The 21,083-nt window shown below is 36.0% G+C and overlaps 1 protein-coding gene across 1 annotated transcript in view; it reads right to left on the bottom strand.

Annotated features, from left to right (window-relative positions):
• The window catches only part of DENND1A (DENN/MADD domain containing 1A), a 205,880-nt gene that overhangs the window by 127,679 nt on the left and 57,118 nt on the right, over positions 1 to 21,083 (bottom strand). Inside the window, exons 4-5 of the mRNA XM_009331593.1 lie at positions 20,540 to 20,589; positions 14,471 to 14,590 (exon numbers count right to left, since the gene is read on the bottom strand). Coding sequence (XP_009329868.1) covers positions 14,471 to 14,590; positions 20,540 to 20,589 — 170 coding nt within the window. The remainder of the gene's footprint in view (positions 1 to 14,470; positions 14,591 to 20,539; positions 20,590 to 21,083) is intronic.

Here is a 21,083-nt window from a genome sequence, read left to right as displayed (position 1 = left end):
ACCTTACTAGATTAAATAAATTGTCACGTGTTTAAATATACAGCACAGACTACTTGCGCTTTGGATTCTACAGGCGAGACAAACTAATAACATCTTTAACTTAGAACAATCGCCTAGATCTAAAGTAGGTTTCATTATAGCTAATGAAGTGAAACACGCACCTTCAGAGGATTCATCTGGCCCCCTCAGCTTGTAGTTAGTGTGAATGTGAATCACACTCTGGAGCCTTCTCCTAGTTCAATCAATTTCTAATTTTCCTGTAAATATTATGACCAACAAGATCTGTGAAAGTCTGTGCATGACTTATTGCCACCTTTGGAAAAAAACCATGAATCATTTACATCCCCAAGCATTCCTAGGTGAAGGTGGTAAACTCTGTGCATTAAAAAGCTTACAATGCCAGGACTGCTATAACTTGTGGAGCTGTACAAACAAGTTTAGAAATTTTCTTTAAGGATACAAACTTTAAAAACACAGAGGACTACAAGCATTTAGGATAACTGTAATCAGAGCAAGAATTCTACTTTGACCAGAATTGGAAGAGTTGACAAATATCCCAGATGTGGAAACAGCTCATTCTGGAAAGCATTAATCCACTCCTGTAGACTGGAGAGCTTGGGAGACACCACCTCCTTATTAACATCATTAGAATGCAAGTTCCCCAAACCTGTTGCTGCATGCCTTAAAGCATTTCCATATTCACGTTTCTTTCCCTGTCCTCCCTATCTCCGCTCTATGATCCCTTGTTCTCGCATGGCCTGTGAAACCGCAGTACGATTTAGTCCTAGCAGTATGTGCAAGAGAAGTGTGCGAGGAAGCCTATGCTGAGAGTGCTTCACTTCCAGCTCAGGATCAATAGAAAGTGAGACATAGCAAGAAGGGAAACACATTAAGAGTTTAACTGAAATGCACATTTCTCTATTACATGATTTTGCACTTGAGAACGACAATGCTTTTTCTTAACACCACTGTTGCAATAGTGCTTTGTAACAAACTTCCTTCGGCTACACAGCAGCAGCGCTCCATTGGTGCAGGTTCTAGAGTGAGATTTGGAAGCATTTTACTATTACGTTCCTCATAATTCAAACTCTGTTTTGTGTCTGTCTTTATAGGTCATTGTTGGCCAGATGGAAAATATTAAGGAAAAAGGATTGCAACTAAATCAATCGGCTGTAGTCTGCTGCCAAAAGGCCCCAGGCTAACTACAAGCAGATTTGCAAGCAGGCTCTGCTCCGTTACAATCTGAGATCTGGCACATCCTTTGCCCTGACTAACAGCAGGAGGGCACAGGGCCAGCTGAGAGCAGCTACTGTGCCAAACAGACTGTGCAGGTCTTACTGCTTGAATGCTTCCACAGAAAAGGAGAATCGATGGGACTCTTTTGTAAACAACTCCCTGTACTTTCTGGCTGCTACTAACTTCAAAAGTGGTATAACTTTATCTCACTACAAAATTAATGCAAGTACACAGCTCAGACTTGTTACCAAAATCAACATGTAGAGAAATAAATACCAGTGTTAAAGGATAACACTTAAACTTTCGACTAAGAATAATGATGTCCATATACACATATATAGTGAAAAACAAAATCAAAACATCTTTTCTCCAATGCCAAGCACCGTCTAGGTACAATTAAAAAATGGCTGAAGAGTAGCCAAATAAAGTATTCATATTAATATTCTTTGCAACCTCTTATTTACAAGTAAGAAGGGACTAAAGTTTGGTTATTGAAAATTTGACTTTTAATGTTTATTTCTAATATAAATACTTCCCAGGAGATACCTTTTTTTTTTGTACAGCTCATGTATGCAGTTACCAATCAGCACGTCCAGTTTATCTAGGAAGTTCATTGGGAAAAAAAGTATTCTCCTAATATTAACCAACTAACCTCTTACGCATTCAACATTTTATTCCAGACGCCCATACCTGCAGTACCTGCCCCAACTGCACCAGATCAGGTATGGCTTTACTGATTTTCCTTAAGCATGTTACCAACAACTCGGGGGGGAGAGAGAGCAGACTGGTTGGAGCTAACATTCGATAGTATTTTATAACAGTAGGATTTATTTTTCTTTTGGCAATCAAGATCAAACCACGTAAATAATTTGTTTCCAGTGAATAGTAACAGAAAAATTGATAGAAACAGGGGAACTTGTTTCAAACATCATCACCAGCAGATCACATACAATAAAGCATCTGCAGCAAAGACTTCACATCCCCTATTCCAACCATAAGGCATGTGTCACCAGTGAACAGAAAACAACAATGAAGGTGTGCATGACAAGGCAGAATAAAAGCCAAGAATGAAAATACCGGATCTCTCAATTCATTTAAAAGCAATGTAACCGGTGTCCTTCCATTACCTAGAAAGATGTTTCTCTCTTTCAGAGCATTTGTCCTTACAGAAGAATCCAGAGTTCAGAACTTATAACTTTTTTATCTTTTCTAAATCTTTTTCCTGTTCCATTTAGTATTCAAATTTTAATTCATTTATATTGACATCATCAGATAATTTGCACCTATGACTAGAGGACTCAGCATGAATTGGTAACATTTTGGAAATGTACATAAAAGTGAAACAAAAAAGGTAAAAAAGACTGGAAAACAGAAAAAGTACCTTTTTATGATGGATTTATTTTGCTGCTATGAAGAATTACATAAATAGAATTTAACACAGTAAGCATACTATACTGTATTTAAGAAAAATGAAGCCTAGAAATATGAAACCTTACTCCAGCCCTGTCCATTTCTGCTGAGCCATACATGGAGCTTGCCATTCCTGTGTCTGTGATTATGAGGTGTGCGGATTAGCAAGGTTCTACTGTATTTAAGTTTCAACAAAAATATTTAAACGAATTCAACCATGCTTTACAACTTCAAGCTCAGCTAGCAAAGCCTTTAACAGACCTACTGACACCACAATGAAAACTCCAAAGCTTTTCACTCAGTGTCATTTAATATATTCCCTATTGACTTGTTATTTATCAACTACATCTAGCTGAAAATATGAATTCATTATTTATGAGTTCAGTGGAATCGACTCCTTTCAATGTTGGTCTTAAAACTCAAAACATCAAAATGCATTTCTATTGCTACAACTATGATGTTGCATACAATTTCAAAGAAAAAAAAACAATTAAGAGGAAAAACCACGACAACTGTACACATTTTTCACATATTAATAAAACAGAAAATACAAGCCTCATACAGAATCACCTGGATCCTTTAAGACTTGGGTTTGTGACACTGCTCTTTAGACAAACATTTATATACGAAAATACGTAAAAACATTCTTATGAAATACATACACACAACATATTGATTATGAATGACCTCAAACATTACTAATCATGCCAATAAGAGGACCAAGAAAAACGAAGAATAATCTTCAATAGAAGCTTTTTAATGATGGGACAGAAAAAATGCATTATCACATGCTTTTAATTTTTTAAGACTATTTTAATAAGTGTATTTTATTCAGTGTTAGAGAAGATACAGTTTCAGAAAGCTACTATAGCTTGAGAGACACTTAAAATTTATTTAAAGATACTTGAGCAAGATAAGATATTAAGTCAACCATACAGGCTTTCTGAAATTAGTTTCTAGAAATCTAAAAAATGTTTAATGGCAGAGATGAAAATAGAAGACAACAAATGAGCAGATGTAATACAAAATTTTATTCCTCTTTTCCTGGAACAATATTTTTAAATAGCTCATCTCTATCTTGTAAAACTTGTAAAGACAATGAAGAAAAAACACAGGAAGTTTGGAAAAACTATACTGGAAACAGTGTATCAGAAAGAAGAAACACAAAGCAGATAGCTAAATTTAATTGATGTCAAGGTCTCTTTTCACTAGGTTCATCACTTTTCCATATATATTCTGACAAGTAACTGAAAATAAAAGCCAGTGGCTGTTTAAGCAAATCAGCAGGGGTAAAAACCCTAAACTTTTAAGATGTAAACTGTTTTATAAACATGTCAAGTTAAAGCAAAATGCCTGCAACTACAGGAGACCCCTTCCAACCCTGCATACTACATTCGTGCGTTCTCACATTTTCTAAGCCACTTTCGTCAATTTCCTGTCATACCCAGAAGAGGAAGTCGAACTGTTTTGCTACAGTTAAAGCTTGTAAGAAACTAGAATTTCTGTGAAAGAAGGTCAGAGTCTAGCTACAAGTCTTGCCTGCCCTCTCTTCTTTTCTCTGTAAGGTCCGTGCGAAGGAACTGAGAAATGTCTGGATATTCAACTCTCACTTACATTCAATGCATGTGTTGAATCCACTGCTAAAAAAATAATAATAAAAAAATCTCTGAAGAAGGCAGACAGAGGCTCAATAACAACATTTTTATTAGGTACAATTTTGTTGTACTGCTGAATCAGAGAGATCCAATTTCTCATGATTTATACATGTATTTTTTGTGGCCTTCACCAATGTCTAACAGAACCAGTTTGCTATTTTCTTTCATCTCTGAAGCATTTTAAGAAGTACAGGGATTCCAGGGTTGATACACCACAAGGACCGAACAGACTGTCCAAAAAGTGTTCCATATCATTTCCAGCCATTACCAAACATCTTTTTGGAAGGCTTGAAGTATCATATAGATACATATGGAAGCAAAACATTGATCTTGCTTCTTACAATTTTATACAACTATAGTAAATCCTCATAAAATAAAGTCTGGACTTTTTTCTTATTTAATTAGGCAGTAATATTTCTCTGTGTCCACACAGAAGCCTAACAGCAAAAAGGGGAAGGGAAGAAATCAGGTTAAAGATAGGGGGGGGGTGGGGTGGGGTGGTTTGTGTTTATTTGTTTTTTAAAAGATATCTCTGCTCTGGGGTTATGTACAGTCATTACTTGCAGCCTAGACTAGTAATTACAGCTTTAAATCAGCAAAAGAAATTCTTCCTCTGTTGTAGGCAAGCCTAGTTTCATTATCAGTTCTCTTCCTCTCCTTTCAAACGAGTGGATTATATGTAAACTTTTTTTAAAAAGTAATTATAAAATAAAATGACAAATAGATAAAAGCACTAATCTCATGCAGGCTACAATGAACTAAGTGTAACCTAACCTTACTAAGAAAAAGCACCCAAAATCTATTTTACTCAGCTTGCCAGAATAAAAACACTTAAGGTAATGGTCATAAGACTGCACATTCATTGCATCTGTCACAAGTGAAAACTGGGTACAGAACTCAGCAGACCTGGTACCATGATGTTCTCTGTGCTAGTTCCCCTCTCCATCTGCCAATTCACTCCAAGATATTAAAATTAAAGTTTGAGTTGTCTACATGTATCAATGGCAAGACTGGGGAGGGAGGAGGAGGATGTGACACAAACAAACAAAACACCCAAAACCCAGTAATTGCTCTTCTTGAAATCAACACCTGTGAATAGCAACCAGGCAAAAAACCACCCCTGTACAACCCACAAGTGGGAAGACGGCAAAAGCTTGAACTATGGTTCAGTATTACATCTTCCTCAAAGCAGCACGCAGCCAGATAGAGGGCTCTTTTTTCTGCTGTGCAATAAATTAAAAAAACAAAAAACCCAAAAAAACCCAGTAGTCTAACTACTTTCTTACCAGGCACAAAATAGACTTCCTATTAATTTACTTCTATGTATGCAAAGGAAAAATGCAAAGCATGAAGAAACTGTAAATCAGGTAAGAATTTTTAGTTAATGAGAAGAATTCTGAGGCTCAGTCTTCCCATATATCAGATTACTACTAAATACATTAAATTATTTGTCGTTAATGTGATAGTCTGTATACTCCACAGAAGAAAATTCCTATTAACACTAGTTCAAAGCACGCATTACAAATCTGTGCTTTTTTAATGTTCCAACTTTCATCCAGATAAAGTGAGAATGGGATGTCCTTCCTTCTTCATCTGCAAATACTCCTTCACAAGCAACAGCTACAGAACATTTTAGAACAACAACAACAAAAATAACCAATCTTTCTAATTAAACTATTTAATAATTCCCATCGGTTATTAAAGAATTTCTATAGGCTCAAGCTTTTATTGAGCTGAATTACTCCAACCTGACTCACTAACGAACAAAACGCTCCATACACAGGAAGGCAGCAAAGTCAGTTCTGGAAAAGTAGGTGGAACCCAGTGAAACTCTTTATTTCAGCTGATCAGGAATTAGTTCAGGAGGAAGTCCAGCTCTCTGAGGCTACAAAAACCAGCACAAGAATTCAAAGAGGATGATAAAGACTAAGAAAAGGGTGAGAATCTTATGCCTTCAATGGAAGAGGATGGCTACAAGGGGGAAGCAGCTTCCAATTTGTTCCACCACCTTTCCTCTCCATCCCTAGAAAACAATAGTCATTATTGGTTAATATTGCGCTGTCCTTGGGAGAAACGGGGTTGATTCACCTTTGCATCTACTGTTTTCTTCTTTAAAGAAAACCTATGAAAGATATTCCAAGACATATCAGCCTTACATAGTGTGCACTTTTACAAAATCAAGCTTTTAAGAAATACCTGAATCAAAACTGTAATATTTGGGTATTTCAACAGTGCAGGTTGTTCAAAGGATATTGAATCAGTGGGACTTTATCCCTCAGTGGAGAAACAGCATAAAGTTTCATTGTAAATCAATTAAGGATATCTAATCTCAGTTCACCATCTATCTGCCAATGATTCTCCATGAAGATTACTTTGTTTTGCACACTTTTCCCCCCCCCGCTTAAAATTAATCAAAATTTGTATTCTCCTTCCCGCATCCCATTTTGTACCTATTCTTATCACCAGATATACATAGTAGCAACATAACATACTGATGTGATGGTACCTCTTACTTCAAAAGTACAATTTAACTCAGGTAAGCCTTCATGCAGGCCAAATTAATGAATCCTACCACAGAATCAGCTGAAGACACACAAAACCCGTTAACTGGAAAAACTTGTAAAGAAGTGAGTGCACAAGAAGGTTTTGTAAACTTAAGTCTTTTATAGTGGGATAATCAGATTTTTCAGTTCTATACAGCCACATTTAAAAAAGCAAAAGTCAAAATTCTAAAATAAAAATGTCTTCCCCCCCCAAGTATAAATATGTAAATATTCTGTGGCTTTTGGCCAAATCAGTGAAAAGGGAAAATTCTAGAAGACAACTGGACAATTATTTTAAAACAAAAAAAACCCCACAAATATTTAATTTTCTCTCCCAAAATAATTGAAAGATTTGTGGAACTAAAAGCAGTTTTCAGGGTTTGGGATTTTTTTCTTTACATTAGAAGGTATCACAACAGAAGTGTGTTACATTTCGGAGGCACATACACAAACAGTGGTATACAGGCCCTTAAAGCTGTTTGTCCCCTATGCATCAATGCCCTGCCAGTTGGCAAGCCTGAGCCAGGAAGCTGTCAATTCCAATCAAGTTTAGGCGATGCAGTCCTATTAAAGAAGTCTTGCTGGTTAAGGGGCGTCCACTGTTTCCAAAGCATGGGAAAAAAAAGAAAAAAAAAAAAAAGAAAAAAAAAAAAGGCTCTGCTTTCCTTAGATTTGAGCTGGCAACTTTCACTGACTAGAGTTTTCAAGGAGCTATGAATGAGCTTAACAAAGGAGTTCTGTGGCTAGTTTCTGGCTGAAATCCATGTCAACAGTTTTTAAGGTCACAGGTCACACTAACTAACATTTATTCCCAGCAGACCCTGCTCTAAACACAAGCTGTAAGTAGTACAAATTTGGAATTTTTCTGTAATCCCTTGAGATATTCCTGATCCTTCCACATGTTTCTGCTCAATTAAAAACAATTCTCACTTTGCACCACAAGAGAGGCCCCTGCTCAGAAATCTTATTCTATCCTAAGAATAAATGGACAAAGACTGCAATCAAAGGAAAGGAAAAGGGGGAGGAGAGGAACTCACAACAAATCACACCAAAAACCTCAAATAACTCCATACAGAATCACATTCAGTTAGTTACATTTTCTGCCATCTGTCACAAACTATTATAGATTCATTTCTTTTTATCTTAGAAAATGAGTGGTGCAGAGCTTAGCTATTTTGGCTGAGAGGGATTTCCACACAAATGTTTCTGCATTTCACTTCAGAAGAATGATTTTCATTTTGGGTATAAAAGCTGAATACCCACTGAAAACTTCAAATTAAGTAAAATTGAAATCAGAATCACACATGGTTATAGCACCTTCTTAAATCAGTAACTTTGCCCAGTAAGTTTGTGAACCAGAGCACAACTACACAAAGTTTATCTTTTTTTTTTTTTTTTTTTAACAAAACTTGGAGCAAGACAAAAATCTTTGACTTATACTATTACTATTCCTTCAAGCAGTTAGAAATCGGTGCTACAGCTCACAGTTTAACAGTTAAAACATAAATCCTACTAGTTAATAATAATAAAAAATTCAAGGTACCTATTACACGGTTACAGGAATGAGGGAGTTCTTGTCCACTAAGTCTAATTACTTCAACTAAGTATGCATAAATCTCGGGGCCTGCAGGGCAATCCACCCTGTCCTGTTCCATATACTTCTCCAGTGTTGTCAAAGCAGTAACTACCATCATCTTTTCCATGTACCAAAGATCACGGTCTCTTCTCAGGAAGTTTTTACTACTATTGCTGCAACCCTTTTTGATAGGGAGGGAAAAACCAGCATATAGGCAGCCTGTGAGGGATAAATGGTTGTGTATGGTCTGGTAGCATTTACCTAACACCTCCCAAAGCTGTTCTTATAATATCTGGAAAAAAGAAATATTGCAAATTAAGTACAGCATTAAATGGACCAAAATTACATTTGTGGAGAAACTGCAGTGAACAAGGCAACGTATTTATCTGCATAGATGGACAAGTACACTAACTTCTGATCGCTGTAGCTTTTATGAGTTGGACTTCTACTGAAACGGAGGACTGTCACAGACATTCTGTCCAGCTTTATAACTTAAGAACTAGTAAATCATAGTACTTTACAAGCTTAGTGACATCCTAGAAAATATATTTAAATACAACCAGTGAAGAATCATATATAAAACCATTTATAGATTTTAATACTCTATCATACACCAGTAATCCAGACCAGATTAAGAATTTAGTGTTTTACACAACCTGGTAAGTTTCTTCAAAAATGTTAAAAACAGTTTTATTAGGATGGCTATATTGTACTGTAGAAGTGCTGGGGTTTGGGGGGTTTGGGGGGGGGGGGGCTTGATACATTTTTATCCCAGATTGGTTTTCATTCGATTTTTCACATTACTGGCCTCAGATTCTTAACCTAAAAATAAAGGACTATGAAGCAAATTAAGTAACAGCAAGAACGTTATTTCAAAACCATTCTGCCAAATGGTTTTGAAGAGCACAGTTATTATACTTGGCCTTATACCTACTTACTCAGAAGTTGAGTTAAATCAATATAAAAATATTATTTCTCAGTTAAACTACTAAATTTATTTTTTAAACTCAAATATACATTGCCATAAAAGAAATACATGTTTAATACTAGGGTCAGCTTGGTGAACATGTGTGTGATTTTTTTCATCTATATGAAAAAAATAGCGCTATTCAAGTCGCCATTTTATTATGTTACGTAACCTGAAATCATTACACTGACTTACACACTTAAACCAGTTCATACATTTAAATAGGTTAACATACAGTCAACGTTGCCATTATTTTTTATTTAAAAGCAATGTGTTTCATAAACATTAACTTATTTTTAAGTTCAAATAGTCAGAATATAAAATAAACACACATTTGAAAAAATGACTGGATCCTATCTGTTTATAACCTGAAGAATTTTTCAAGCATCAGTAACTGGGTCCTTACATTGAATTCTGGAAATATTTCAGAAGAGAAAAGATAAAAATATTTTAAAAAATTAAACTTGTTAGTTTTATTATATAAACATTCTGCAAGAATTTTATCAAGAAAAGTATTCAGACTGAGTTAACAACATTTTTTACATTCCTAAAACAGAACTTTTTCTTCCTTCATGATTGCACAGAAAGACAAAGTTGTCAGGAGTCTGAGATTCTACAACATATAAAAGTCAGGACAAAAAACCTAGCTACAATGAAAACTGATATGCACTTCTAAATAATGTCTTCATACAAGAACTTGGTATCTTTCTCTGAAGGGAGGGGGGGGGAGAAAAAAAAAGGAATTTCATGTTTCAATGTCTCTGTAGATTTTAGGATTTCATTTGTTCAGCAGTGTCTTCACAGCTTTATATACCCGATCTTCATTTTCTTCACCCATCTTCAGACCATTAGAAACACTACAAGTGGAAGTATCATGCTTATAGTAATTTCAGCTATGAGGTTTTTAACTCTGTCCCCCTATGAGCAGACTGCATACAAAAGTGTTTGTCCACTTAAGCTTTGAGAAAGCATATTGTAAAGTAAAACACTCTACTCCTTTCAGTACACTTACTGATACTAATACAAACTGCTTTACTCATTACTTTTCCACCAAAAGAATGTTGAAATCCGTCAATGCCTGTGCCTCTTAAGAGTTCTAGATCACAGGAGTTAGCCAAAGAGGCAAATACGGCTGAGCCACTGAACAGCACTGTCCATAATGTAAGCAACAAACCGGCTTCTGGAGAATTTAGTACAGCTAGAGTTGCTAGAAAGCTGAAGATATGAGTAAGCTAGTAAGGAGATCTAATATTAAAAGAATGAGGAAATTAAAATTAAGAGCCTCAGCATGCACAATTCTTAAGAATCAGAAGGCATCTATATGCTTTAAGAATATACAAAAGCAGAAAGATAAATTTATACTGTTTTATTTCTTATCGCTGAGATCGTATCAGCAGATCAGTATGTTTACATCATCTTTCAGTACACCGCAATTAGCAGGAAATAGCAATCAAGAACAAATTCTGGACCTCTTTGACACCTTCCAGACTCTTGCCCTAATAAAAGAACATTACCTCTCTATATACATAGAAGATTTAGAAAAGATGACTAACAAGAGTATACAAATTCCAGAACAAAACTAGGGGACATGCCTGATTAAGGAGTTGAAAATGATGTCTCAGAAGAGTGAGCAACAGCAGTTTGGGAATGTCTCCACACCTTTTTTTTTTTTTTTTTTTTAAATAGAAGACTACAGCTCTTCACTAAATTCAGAACTATCTACATTGTTCACCCTCAAATGCCCATGCCAAATCTGATGCGAAGTTAGATGAAAGCAAACCTCTAGGGGAAAAAAAAAAATAAAAATCAGCTTCATAATGCATATCCAAGAGGATTTATTTTATTTCAGCCAAAATCCTGACATCCTTAAATGAAGTTGTAGAAAGAAAAAAAATCTTTGGGCGTGGAAGTTTTTCTAGGATATTAAAATTAACCAAATTAGAACTCAGAATTTGATGACTTGGACATTAGCTCTCAACTTACTATGCATTCATCATTTGGAAAAGAAAAGAATTAAAAAACATATTTTAAATTTTGTAACATATTGCATTGAAAAAGGTAGTCCAGAATTTCAAGTTACTGAGGAGATTTTGATGTGTGGTACATGAGCTTGTGGAGTCTTTTTAATTCACTTCACTGTTTAGAACCTCAAAAAAACCCACCAGACCATCTGTGACACTTGTTTTGTGCTTTTGTCCGCCCTCTGCTGTCTGAAATGCAGAAAGTAGTCATCTATGCTACAGAGCGCTCTACAACTCTGTTACATACAATATTTGATCATTGTAGTTTCATGATTAAGCTAGAAATCAAGTGAAGAAAAAAAGGAAACGGAATAAGAGAGACAGACTCAGTGGTTCTACATTAAGAGAAAAATCACAGAACACCTGGAAGATGCAGTTTTTAAACTTAATCAAAGATTTCCATAAATCTGTATGATGCTATCCACAGCAGGAACAAAACTATGAAAACTATCTTGAAAGCAGATTTCTAAACAGTACTGGTTAAAATAGCCAAAAGAGTTACTCTGTAAAATGGAATTGCCTTTCTGCTGGCCACAGGAGCTACATCCATGTAGATAACTTTACTGCGATTGAACTCCAAGAAGCGCCTTACAAAAAAGTCTCTGGGTCACTTTAAAACTCAAAGTGCAGACCCTGACTTCTGGCCTTCTGCATACTGTCTCAGCTTTAAACTTTGCTTCCAGACCTCTGCAGAAATTTTTTAAAGCACCGGTTGAGTGAAAAGAATTTCCTTTTTCTCCTGTTCCTCTTCAATAATGAATCTAAACATGCGATGATTTTCCACCTCCAAACCATTTTACCATGGCCAAACCCATAAAATCTCTGACTGATAAACACATGAATATTATATCTAATAATAAACAATATCACTTAATTCCTATACTATCGCTGAGCATAGCAAGGCATACTTGAAGCTTGCTGCCATCCAAGCTGCAATTTAAAAACAAATAAACAAACATTCTCTTCATCCCCACTTGCTTTTTTGTATCATTCTCACATTCTTCATCATGTTTTGACTCATCCATTTACCATGCAGCATCCTTTAATTCATAAAGGACACTGAGAAGATTCACATCGACAATGGGTGCTGCAGTCCTGGGAATAGAGCGAGTGAATCTGTGTAATGCTGATTTACATTCTTTATTATACTCTAAAACTTACATTCACTTGCATTAATGATGAAATTTCATTTTCTCATTAGTTCACAGGAGAAAGAAGCAATAGGAATGAAGGTAAGAGTCCCAGTTGATCCACTGCTGTAACTGCACTGAAGTTTTTTTTTTGGTTGGTTTTTTGGGGGGGTTTTTTTGGTTATGAGTTGAAGCAGAAGGCATTTAACTACAACATAACTCCTCCATTTCTTCTTGGCATTCACTCAACATAAGGGAGCTGACAGCAAAGAACGGTTATCCAGGAGAGATCAAGAAGGGACTCATACTACTCCTCATTCAGATTTTCTTTTTAAACTGTGTTTCCCCTTTAATTTGTCATTAATCAGGAAAGGTTACCTTATGTAAACAGACACTTCCCACATGAGAGTGAATCAGCACCCAAACTATACAGGGTAGCAGCTATGGGGAAACAGCTAGGGAAATAGCTTCCTGTCTTCAGTATATGGTCCATATTGCTGGATTGCCATAGCTTCTAATAGTTGACATATCTACTAGACGAAAAGAAAGAATGAAGGAAGATACTGAGTAAACACCTGTCACCCTGCCTCCCACACAATTAATTAGTAATTTTGGTAGATTTCATAATAATTCCTCCAAATATTAAGCTTCTGCAATGAAGGCCTAGCTAGCAGATCACTGCCGTCAGTATAATGCTAAAGTACAAGGCAACAAACATTTGGTATCTTCACCAGTCTAGTGCCAGCACAAATGGCACAGACATATTCATTTTAAATACGTACATCAATCCAAAAATCTATTCCATGGCATTGCTGTATGCAACCCAATGAAATAAGAAGTGTCCCTCTTCTTGATCGGTGCTCTTACATTCTGCAACATTATCCCTGAAATTCTCCAGAGGGATCATATTCAATAACATATATACAGAAGGTCCCATTCTGTCATGTGCAATACACAGTACTTGTAGGACAAAGACAAGTTCTTCTTGTTCTTACACTGGATTCTCTCATGTGAAAAGCAAACCAGAGACAACAGAGACAGATGTCTACAATTGCTCATGGAGGAAATTGTCCTCATTTGTGACTGCTTGAGCAATTGTTCAGTTACCTAGCTGGCTGTTCATACAGTTAACTCTGAGCTAACTTTACCTGGGCCATTGCTCCAAAACTTCCAATTTCTCATGAACATGGAAAAAGCAGAAAGCAGAAGACAGACCATTGTTAAATTTGTTTAAAACAAGACAGGCCGGATGCCACGTGGAAATCTTCAATCCATAGAAGTTCTTAATGGAACTAATATATTGGTAGACATTAAAACTGATTTTACTTGCATCATTTCTTGCACCAAATGTAAATAGAAAATTACGGACTGTATTCCAACATGTCCATGGGAGGTCATCAAAACTACTCTGATAGAGCCTCTTTGCCCATTTTATGTGAAACACATTGTTTCCAGCTTCCACTAATAGTCTTTATTATGACAAACTTCACAAAACCCTCAACAGGACCAAGTAAAGCTTATACATACAAACTTTTAGGATGTGGACAGCATCAGTGACATTCTCTCAGTTACCAACAGATGCTTTGTTAATAAAACTTGCATATACAAATGTCCACAAAATGTCTTAACAAGATCAGTTGTGACAGCTAAAGATAACAGCTGCCATCATGCTATGTCATATCAAATTACTGCAAAGAGACTTCTTTTTTTTTCCACACTGTTAACTCAAGAACATTGACTACAAACAAATATAGTTATCTACAGAGGAACTCAAAGTGCAAGATATTTTGCATCACTTCTGCAGAAGAGCAGTGACTTTGAGGACCAGATAGGAAAATAATTTTGAACAGCTGGAAATTATAATTGCAGTGTAACACAGCACAGTCAAACACTGTTTCCTAGAGTCAGCCAAAAGCCAAACCACAGACCTACCTTAAGATACAGAAGCAGCTCTTGGCCCCAGAAGATAAGCGACAGAATCCAAACCTCTGTTTGCTGTCAATGTCTGTAAGCACAAATGTAAAGTTCTGCCCAACTTGGTTAACTGCATGGCTGAAAATAAAGAAAGTAAAGAGGAAAAAGTTAATGCTGAGCTAACTCTGCGTCAAGAGTATCCAGACTAAGTCATTGAACGTATAACATTTCCTCTTTCAGCAGAGTTTTCTTGAGAAATTAACTTTGAGAGTATACACTCTCTAGAAACTTAAATATGCTAGTTGCTTTGTGAGGGAGGAGGGGTTGGGGGGTGTCTTCCATTTTTTTAAGTGTGGGAGGATCCTAAAAATGCGTTTAAGTGAAAATGGTTATGACTATAAACCATCTTCAATGCAGTACACACTCTATAAACCAAACCCATGTTCTCTCATATAACACAAACTATTTCTTTATCACTCTTCATTTGAGAATTGGTTTACTCCGAGAGCAAGACAATGTTTAATAACATGCTAAGCTTCTTCAGTGCTTGGATATTGACTTGTAGAAGCTTTATTATCCATCTACCAATTTTGCATGTATGCCAGATACATCATTCCAAAATGTCCAGCAACTGGAACCATGCCAGGTGACTCTCCTTTAGTCTAGGCAGCTAGGCAATCAGTTAAATGAAAGACTAGAATAGCGTGCAAAGGAAGAAAAGAAAACTAGAATCAGAAGTATGCTGTGCTAAAGCCAGACATGACTATAAGAATAATTTTGTAGGACTTTTATATGATTTTTCAAAGTTAAGAGTCATTTGCCTCATCTGCAAGATCTTAATGGCTCTTCAAGAATAGCACAAGTGAACTAATAAGATTCTTAGATGTTGGCTCACACTCACACCACAGTGGAAAGTATCACTACAGGAAAATTTGCGCAAATTAGAAAAAACACAGTTTTGGAGAACAAAACTAAACAGAAAACCACAACCAAATCACCAAAACAAAAAACAAAAACAGAAAACAACATAAAAAAACAAGAACCAAACCACCCAAACAAACAAATAAAAAAACCCCAAAACCCCAGCATTTAAAAATTCATGTCTTTAAAAATACTGTAATTCACATCTGTATTTTACCACTAATAGGTGATGGTCAAAATAGTAAGATAAGATCAAAATAAGATGCTTTACATTTAAAGCACGGCATTTTCTGAATGCTATTTATTAATAAAATGAAAGACATTCTTGAGATATTACCACATTTGCCTAAAGTTAATCAAATGCTTATGTACAGTGACGGTAGACTCCATATAAACCAAGCCCAATTCACCTCCCAGTTTGTAGAGATGTAGTTTTACTGTTTAACAGAAATTTTGACACTTAGTGGTGAAGCTGGGACTAATATAATTATTAGAGGACTTTTCATTCCAATTTTGGATCTATTTGAGACCTCATAATGATGTGAAATTAACCCTCGTTTCAGGTTACGTTCTAGTTTATTTTAGGTTTACCGAGAACTGAGAAAACTGACTAGCATTTACATGTGCATCTTTACTAGTCAGTTCTACCAACAGCAACAACAAAACCCATTAAGCTTAAGGCCATTTAACTAACAGTCACAAGCCTTAAAAGTGAGCAAATATTCTCTTCTATGATGCCATATACAATGCAATAAACAATTTATGTGGGAGATTATACATTCAGTGCCTAGAGAAAAAAAAAAAGAAAAATTTGACTTTCAGAAATAAAAGTTGGATCCGGATCGGAAAGATGTCACTGTCCAGCTTAGAAAGAAGAATCCTTCAGTGGATTTCAAACAGGGAAGGAAAAAAAATGTAGTGATGAAGACAAAAAAGTGCTCCAAATTCACAGATGAACAAAAAGACAGATCTTTAAAAGCATTTCAGTAGTCTGAGAATTAGACAACCTAAGTACTATCATCCTACCGAATTCTAAATGTCAACAGAGCAACCATTTCCATAAACCGTACTGAGCTGCTAGGGGATACCAAAAAATCCCTTACTGGTGTTGTGTGTTATCTGTAAAGCTTGGACGTAGTGTTACTATGGTGATTTTAGTATGGTGTTTTAAAAAGGGATTATATGCTTAATTTTAACAAGGTTGAGAGCAGAGCATGTGTGAGAAATAGCATTCTAGCTGACAATTAAAATTATGGAACAGGGAAAAAAAAACCAAACATGCTTCATTTGCAGCAGGGAGAAGGTTGTTTATTAAACAATTGTGACAAGTGGGTAAGTTCCTCCAAAGCAAACCTAAAGATTCTTGCATTTATGTGATCTGCAGAAACTAAATATGTCTGCTAGGTCTTGCTCAAGTTTCTGTTGTCAGTTCTTCACATGGAAGGATAAAACTCCCAACATAAAATGTGCTTTTCCTAAGATCTTAATATCAATACTTAAGATTCATAGCTCTATTTCCAAATGGGAAGAAGGTCTATTTAGAGCCTAACAGGATGGAAGCACCATAAATCTCATCTCTAAATGGGCAGATGGAAGTTAGGGCTGGAGGGGAGGAGAGAGAAGAAGAGTGATTTCTTAAAAATCCCCCATCACTAGCTCTATCTGACTAACACAAATTAATCCTGGTATGATATTTGACTGAGGTGGAGTTCTTTACTCCTGCAGTTGGAGAATAGCCTCTGCCTTGATCCTGCAACCATAAGAGTAGAAAACTCATGGTCCACTGCCTAAAGGAAGGGGCAACTAGTCCCTGGTGATTTTTGACCACTGGCAACAATATATATAAAAAGAATCAATATAAAAAGAATTAAGAGTCTGTGTCAATGAGTGCCAAAACCTTCAGCACAGAGAACAATCGGATATGCAGAAGGATCTTGATTTGCCTAAAATCTTGGTGTCCTATCATCATCTGAAGTTGTGATCTGGCAGAGGCAATAGTACGTCTTCAGCTTTTACCACCTGTTTTATAAAACATGCAGCCTTAGAAGAGACACATATGTAGGTGAAGACTTAGGGCCTTTCTCAGCACTTGTTAAAGAAATACCACTGTTTAACATCAAAGTCAGAAGAGCAAGACTCAACTCAAGTACCATTAGCACACTTCCACCATCAAGAAGTTTCCACTGAAAGCCTGGCATAATACTGCACATAACACAGAACGTAGTTATGTAAATTAAATTTCCCCAAGTAAAAGTCCTCACAAACAGGATATAAACTGGGGACATGACTCTAGCAGGACTCAAAAACTTAAGTTCTATGACCGATAATGCTACTTTGGGCTCTGAGTTGGTGAAAGGAGAAGTAGCATCTATTCTTTAGTGACTACACATTTCTGATCATTTGTATCAGTACTTCATCGTAATTCATGCTGATCATTTTTCCACACATCCTGAAGAGACATCCTACACAGAGTGTTATTCCAACAGAAGGTATTATCCCATCTTCCTATATTATTTGAACAATGAGCCAGTATCTCCACTGTATTAAGAATATTAATTTTAAAACCTCTCAAAGTTGCATAGAGATTCTAATACTAAAATTGTCATGGCTAACAACAAGGCAACCTAGTTAACTGGGAATAGTACCTAAGTATTTGGAAGGCCTTTACTGAAACCACTTCAGTGTTTCTCTCTCTTTTTGTTCAGAATGAACGAAATATATATTAAAAAAAAAAACACCTGAGGTTTAAGAATTACAGTAACTAGAGATCTGATCCAACATACCACTTTTCAGGCACATACAGAGGGATAAAATCCCACTAGAGAGTGCTAGTCAACTCTGTAAGACACGAATGTAAGGACCTTTCTGCCATATAACTGAAGACCATATTTCTTCCAGAAGCAGTTTCCTTCCATCTCAAAGTAGAAAAAGTGTTTGCTGAGAAGACTGAGGGGAATATTAAAGCATTATCTGAAGTAATTTCATTATGGGTCTACCTGCTCACTACTTTAAATAACTTCATTTTAAATGCCATATAAGAAATGTATAAACAAATACTCAGTAGTTGGTTAACAGTAAATAGCGAAAGAAAAGACCAACTAGTGCAAATTTGTCACTTGTTGACTTCTAGAAATAGCCTCTAAGAACAGGTATTCATTTGGTTCTAAACTTGGAAGTAGCTAAAAGATGATACATGCACTGTATTTTTCTCTTTATCATGATCACATTAAATTCATTTGCATTCAGAGATATAAGACTGTTTCCTTTCTTGTTGTAACTGGCAGGTTAATTCCCACACACAGTTCAAAGCTAAGTCAAATTTACATCACAGAGGACTACAACAAGTATTTATTTATTTATTTATATACCTACGCACACACCTATGCGTGTGTGTGTGTGTATTTTTACATCAAGAAGAGAAGTCGCACACACATCTCTTTCAGCTGCCATATCCTTAACTTGGGACATCCTCTACCTTCTGGAGTATTGAAAGTCCATTCTTAATTTTAAATTATTAAGTATGCTATGGCTTACAATCTCTCCTTTACATTCAAAATGGTTGGCTTACAGTCTTTTCAGTGACAGTCTGTGATATTCAGTCAAACAAGTGAATCCAGAACTGGGAATCACTTTTCATTATGTTCTCATTTGCACCCCATATGGGTTTTCAGTGTTCTTATCTTTCAAAATGTTATATTGCTGAGGAAAAACAAAAGACAACAAAACAAACAAAACTCCTAGGTACAATAAACCTACACATAGTAAGCATAAATATTTCTAGTAGAAACACATACATGAGAAAAATGTATGTAAGTATTTCCCTGGTCCCTCCCCTTAGGAAGGGAAAAAGATGATCAGCAAAAAGTGATTCCAAATTATAAGTATTTGTGGCTTTTAAAGGTCATCTGAGTCAACAAGGACTGGTTAAGTAGCTCATGTTGACAGCCCAGGATATTCAAATTTGCTTTTTCTGTACAAATCAGGTATAGCAGAGGCACTGGTAATAATAGCCGTCTCCAGCAGTGCCTCACCACTGTCTCTCAACCCTGATCTGCAAGAACCACCTGGAGGGTTGAAAGAACGTACCGTCTGCACGATCCATTCAAGCTTTCAGCTTCCTCCAACCTCAGATTACTACATCGGAGGACAAAGTGTAGCAGTGGTTTTATTATGTAGATTCCTGCCCCCAGAGAAGCATAGTGAGATTTCATCTCCATTCACAGAAACTAGTGAACAGTATTTCAAGATAACTAAGAAATATCAGCTGGCCTATGGGTGGGGGGAAAAAATGAAAAAAAAGAAAAAATTTTAAAAATTGAACAACGGCTCAAACAAGACGTGATATTAGAAACGGATGTTGATTTATAAAGAAAATCAATTTCTACTGTAAATATCACAGATTTCACTGAAATGAGAAAAAGATTTCTAGCAGCTTAATCACAGATAAGGTCAATTTCATCAATCAAAACCATTCAGTGTGTTAGCTGACCTAAGACAAGTGATGCTAACCAACCAAATGATGCTCGTAGATGATATGAGCAGTGATGCATCCTTTCAAAATTTCAATGCTTGTTCTCTTCATGAAACCATCAAAAATGACTCACAGTAAAAGCAAAACTAAAAAACTAAAAAAGTTCTGGAGTTTTCTAAATTACGAGAATTAAATGTTCTCGGTTCCTGTCAAATCCACTGTAACTTCCTTTACAATTTTTCCCAAAAAAATTAGAAGCCACATTAAGTAGCCACCAAGTAAAGCACCAGCATTCCAAGAAGATCAAGAGGCCTTTAAATGTAAAGCACTTAATTCATTATTCTGCCCAAATTTTGACAATTAAGTAATAAAATACATATGTACACAAAGCTTAGATATTAATATGCATATTTGACAATTACTACCCAAGCATTTTCACATCCAAGTATTACATAGAAGTAAAACAAAATGCACTCTTACTGCTGCCACTGAACAGCTCAAACTTTTAAAACTTTTTTTTTTGATGGTGCCCATAAAAACCCCAGGAAAAAGTGATTCTAAGACTATAATTTGCACTTGGGTGCTTTAAATCACAGTCAAGCAGACAGAACATTAAGAATGGTATGGTTTTTATTTTCTACAGTGGTTTTATTGACAAGCTTATTTTCTTGTAAAGTTTGAAAAGCTAACACTACCTGTCCACATAGAAGGGGAAACAAAACTTGGTCAAAGTCTGTAGAACTTCCTGTGGAGAGAAAAAGAGATAATTTATACATCTATTGGGACCAATAAATCTAATATTAACCACATCACAATTTCACAACTTTGCCCTGAAGAAATAAGAGACAGATGAAGAAATATGGGCTTTATCAATTACATGGAAGGAGTACCAGGCAGTCAATCATGTGAAATAATAAACATGATCAAACTTCATTAAAAATGAAAAATTAATCAAGATTCACACATGGGCAGGCAGCAGGAGCCATCCAGCAATTCTCCAAAGAGTAGGAGGAGGTTGGGTTGTTCAGTGTTAACACCTCTCTAGGGACAATCTCTTCCCTGACCATATGGATCATAGTGAATAACACCAAACCACATGGGTTTGGCCTGGCAGGACCACTTCTGCTGGCACAGCTTTTGACTGTTACCTAGGAACAGAGGTCTGGGGGATTAGAGAATACTTCCTAACACCAGCAAGATAAATAACAAAAGATAAAGCCAATAGGTCTCATAGCAGGA

Source organism: Pygoscelis adeliae, unplaced genomic scaffold (assembly GCF_000699105.1).
Source record: "Pygoscelis adeliae isolate BGI_AS28 unplaced genomic scaffold, ASM69910v1 Scaffold619, whole genome shotgun sequence".
NCBI lineage: Eukaryota > Metazoa > Chordata > Aves > Sphenisciformes > Spheniscidae > Pygoscelis > Pygoscelis adeliae.
Note: the sequence above shows the minus strand (reverse complement) of the source record. Positions and strands in the feature narration are given on the sequence as shown.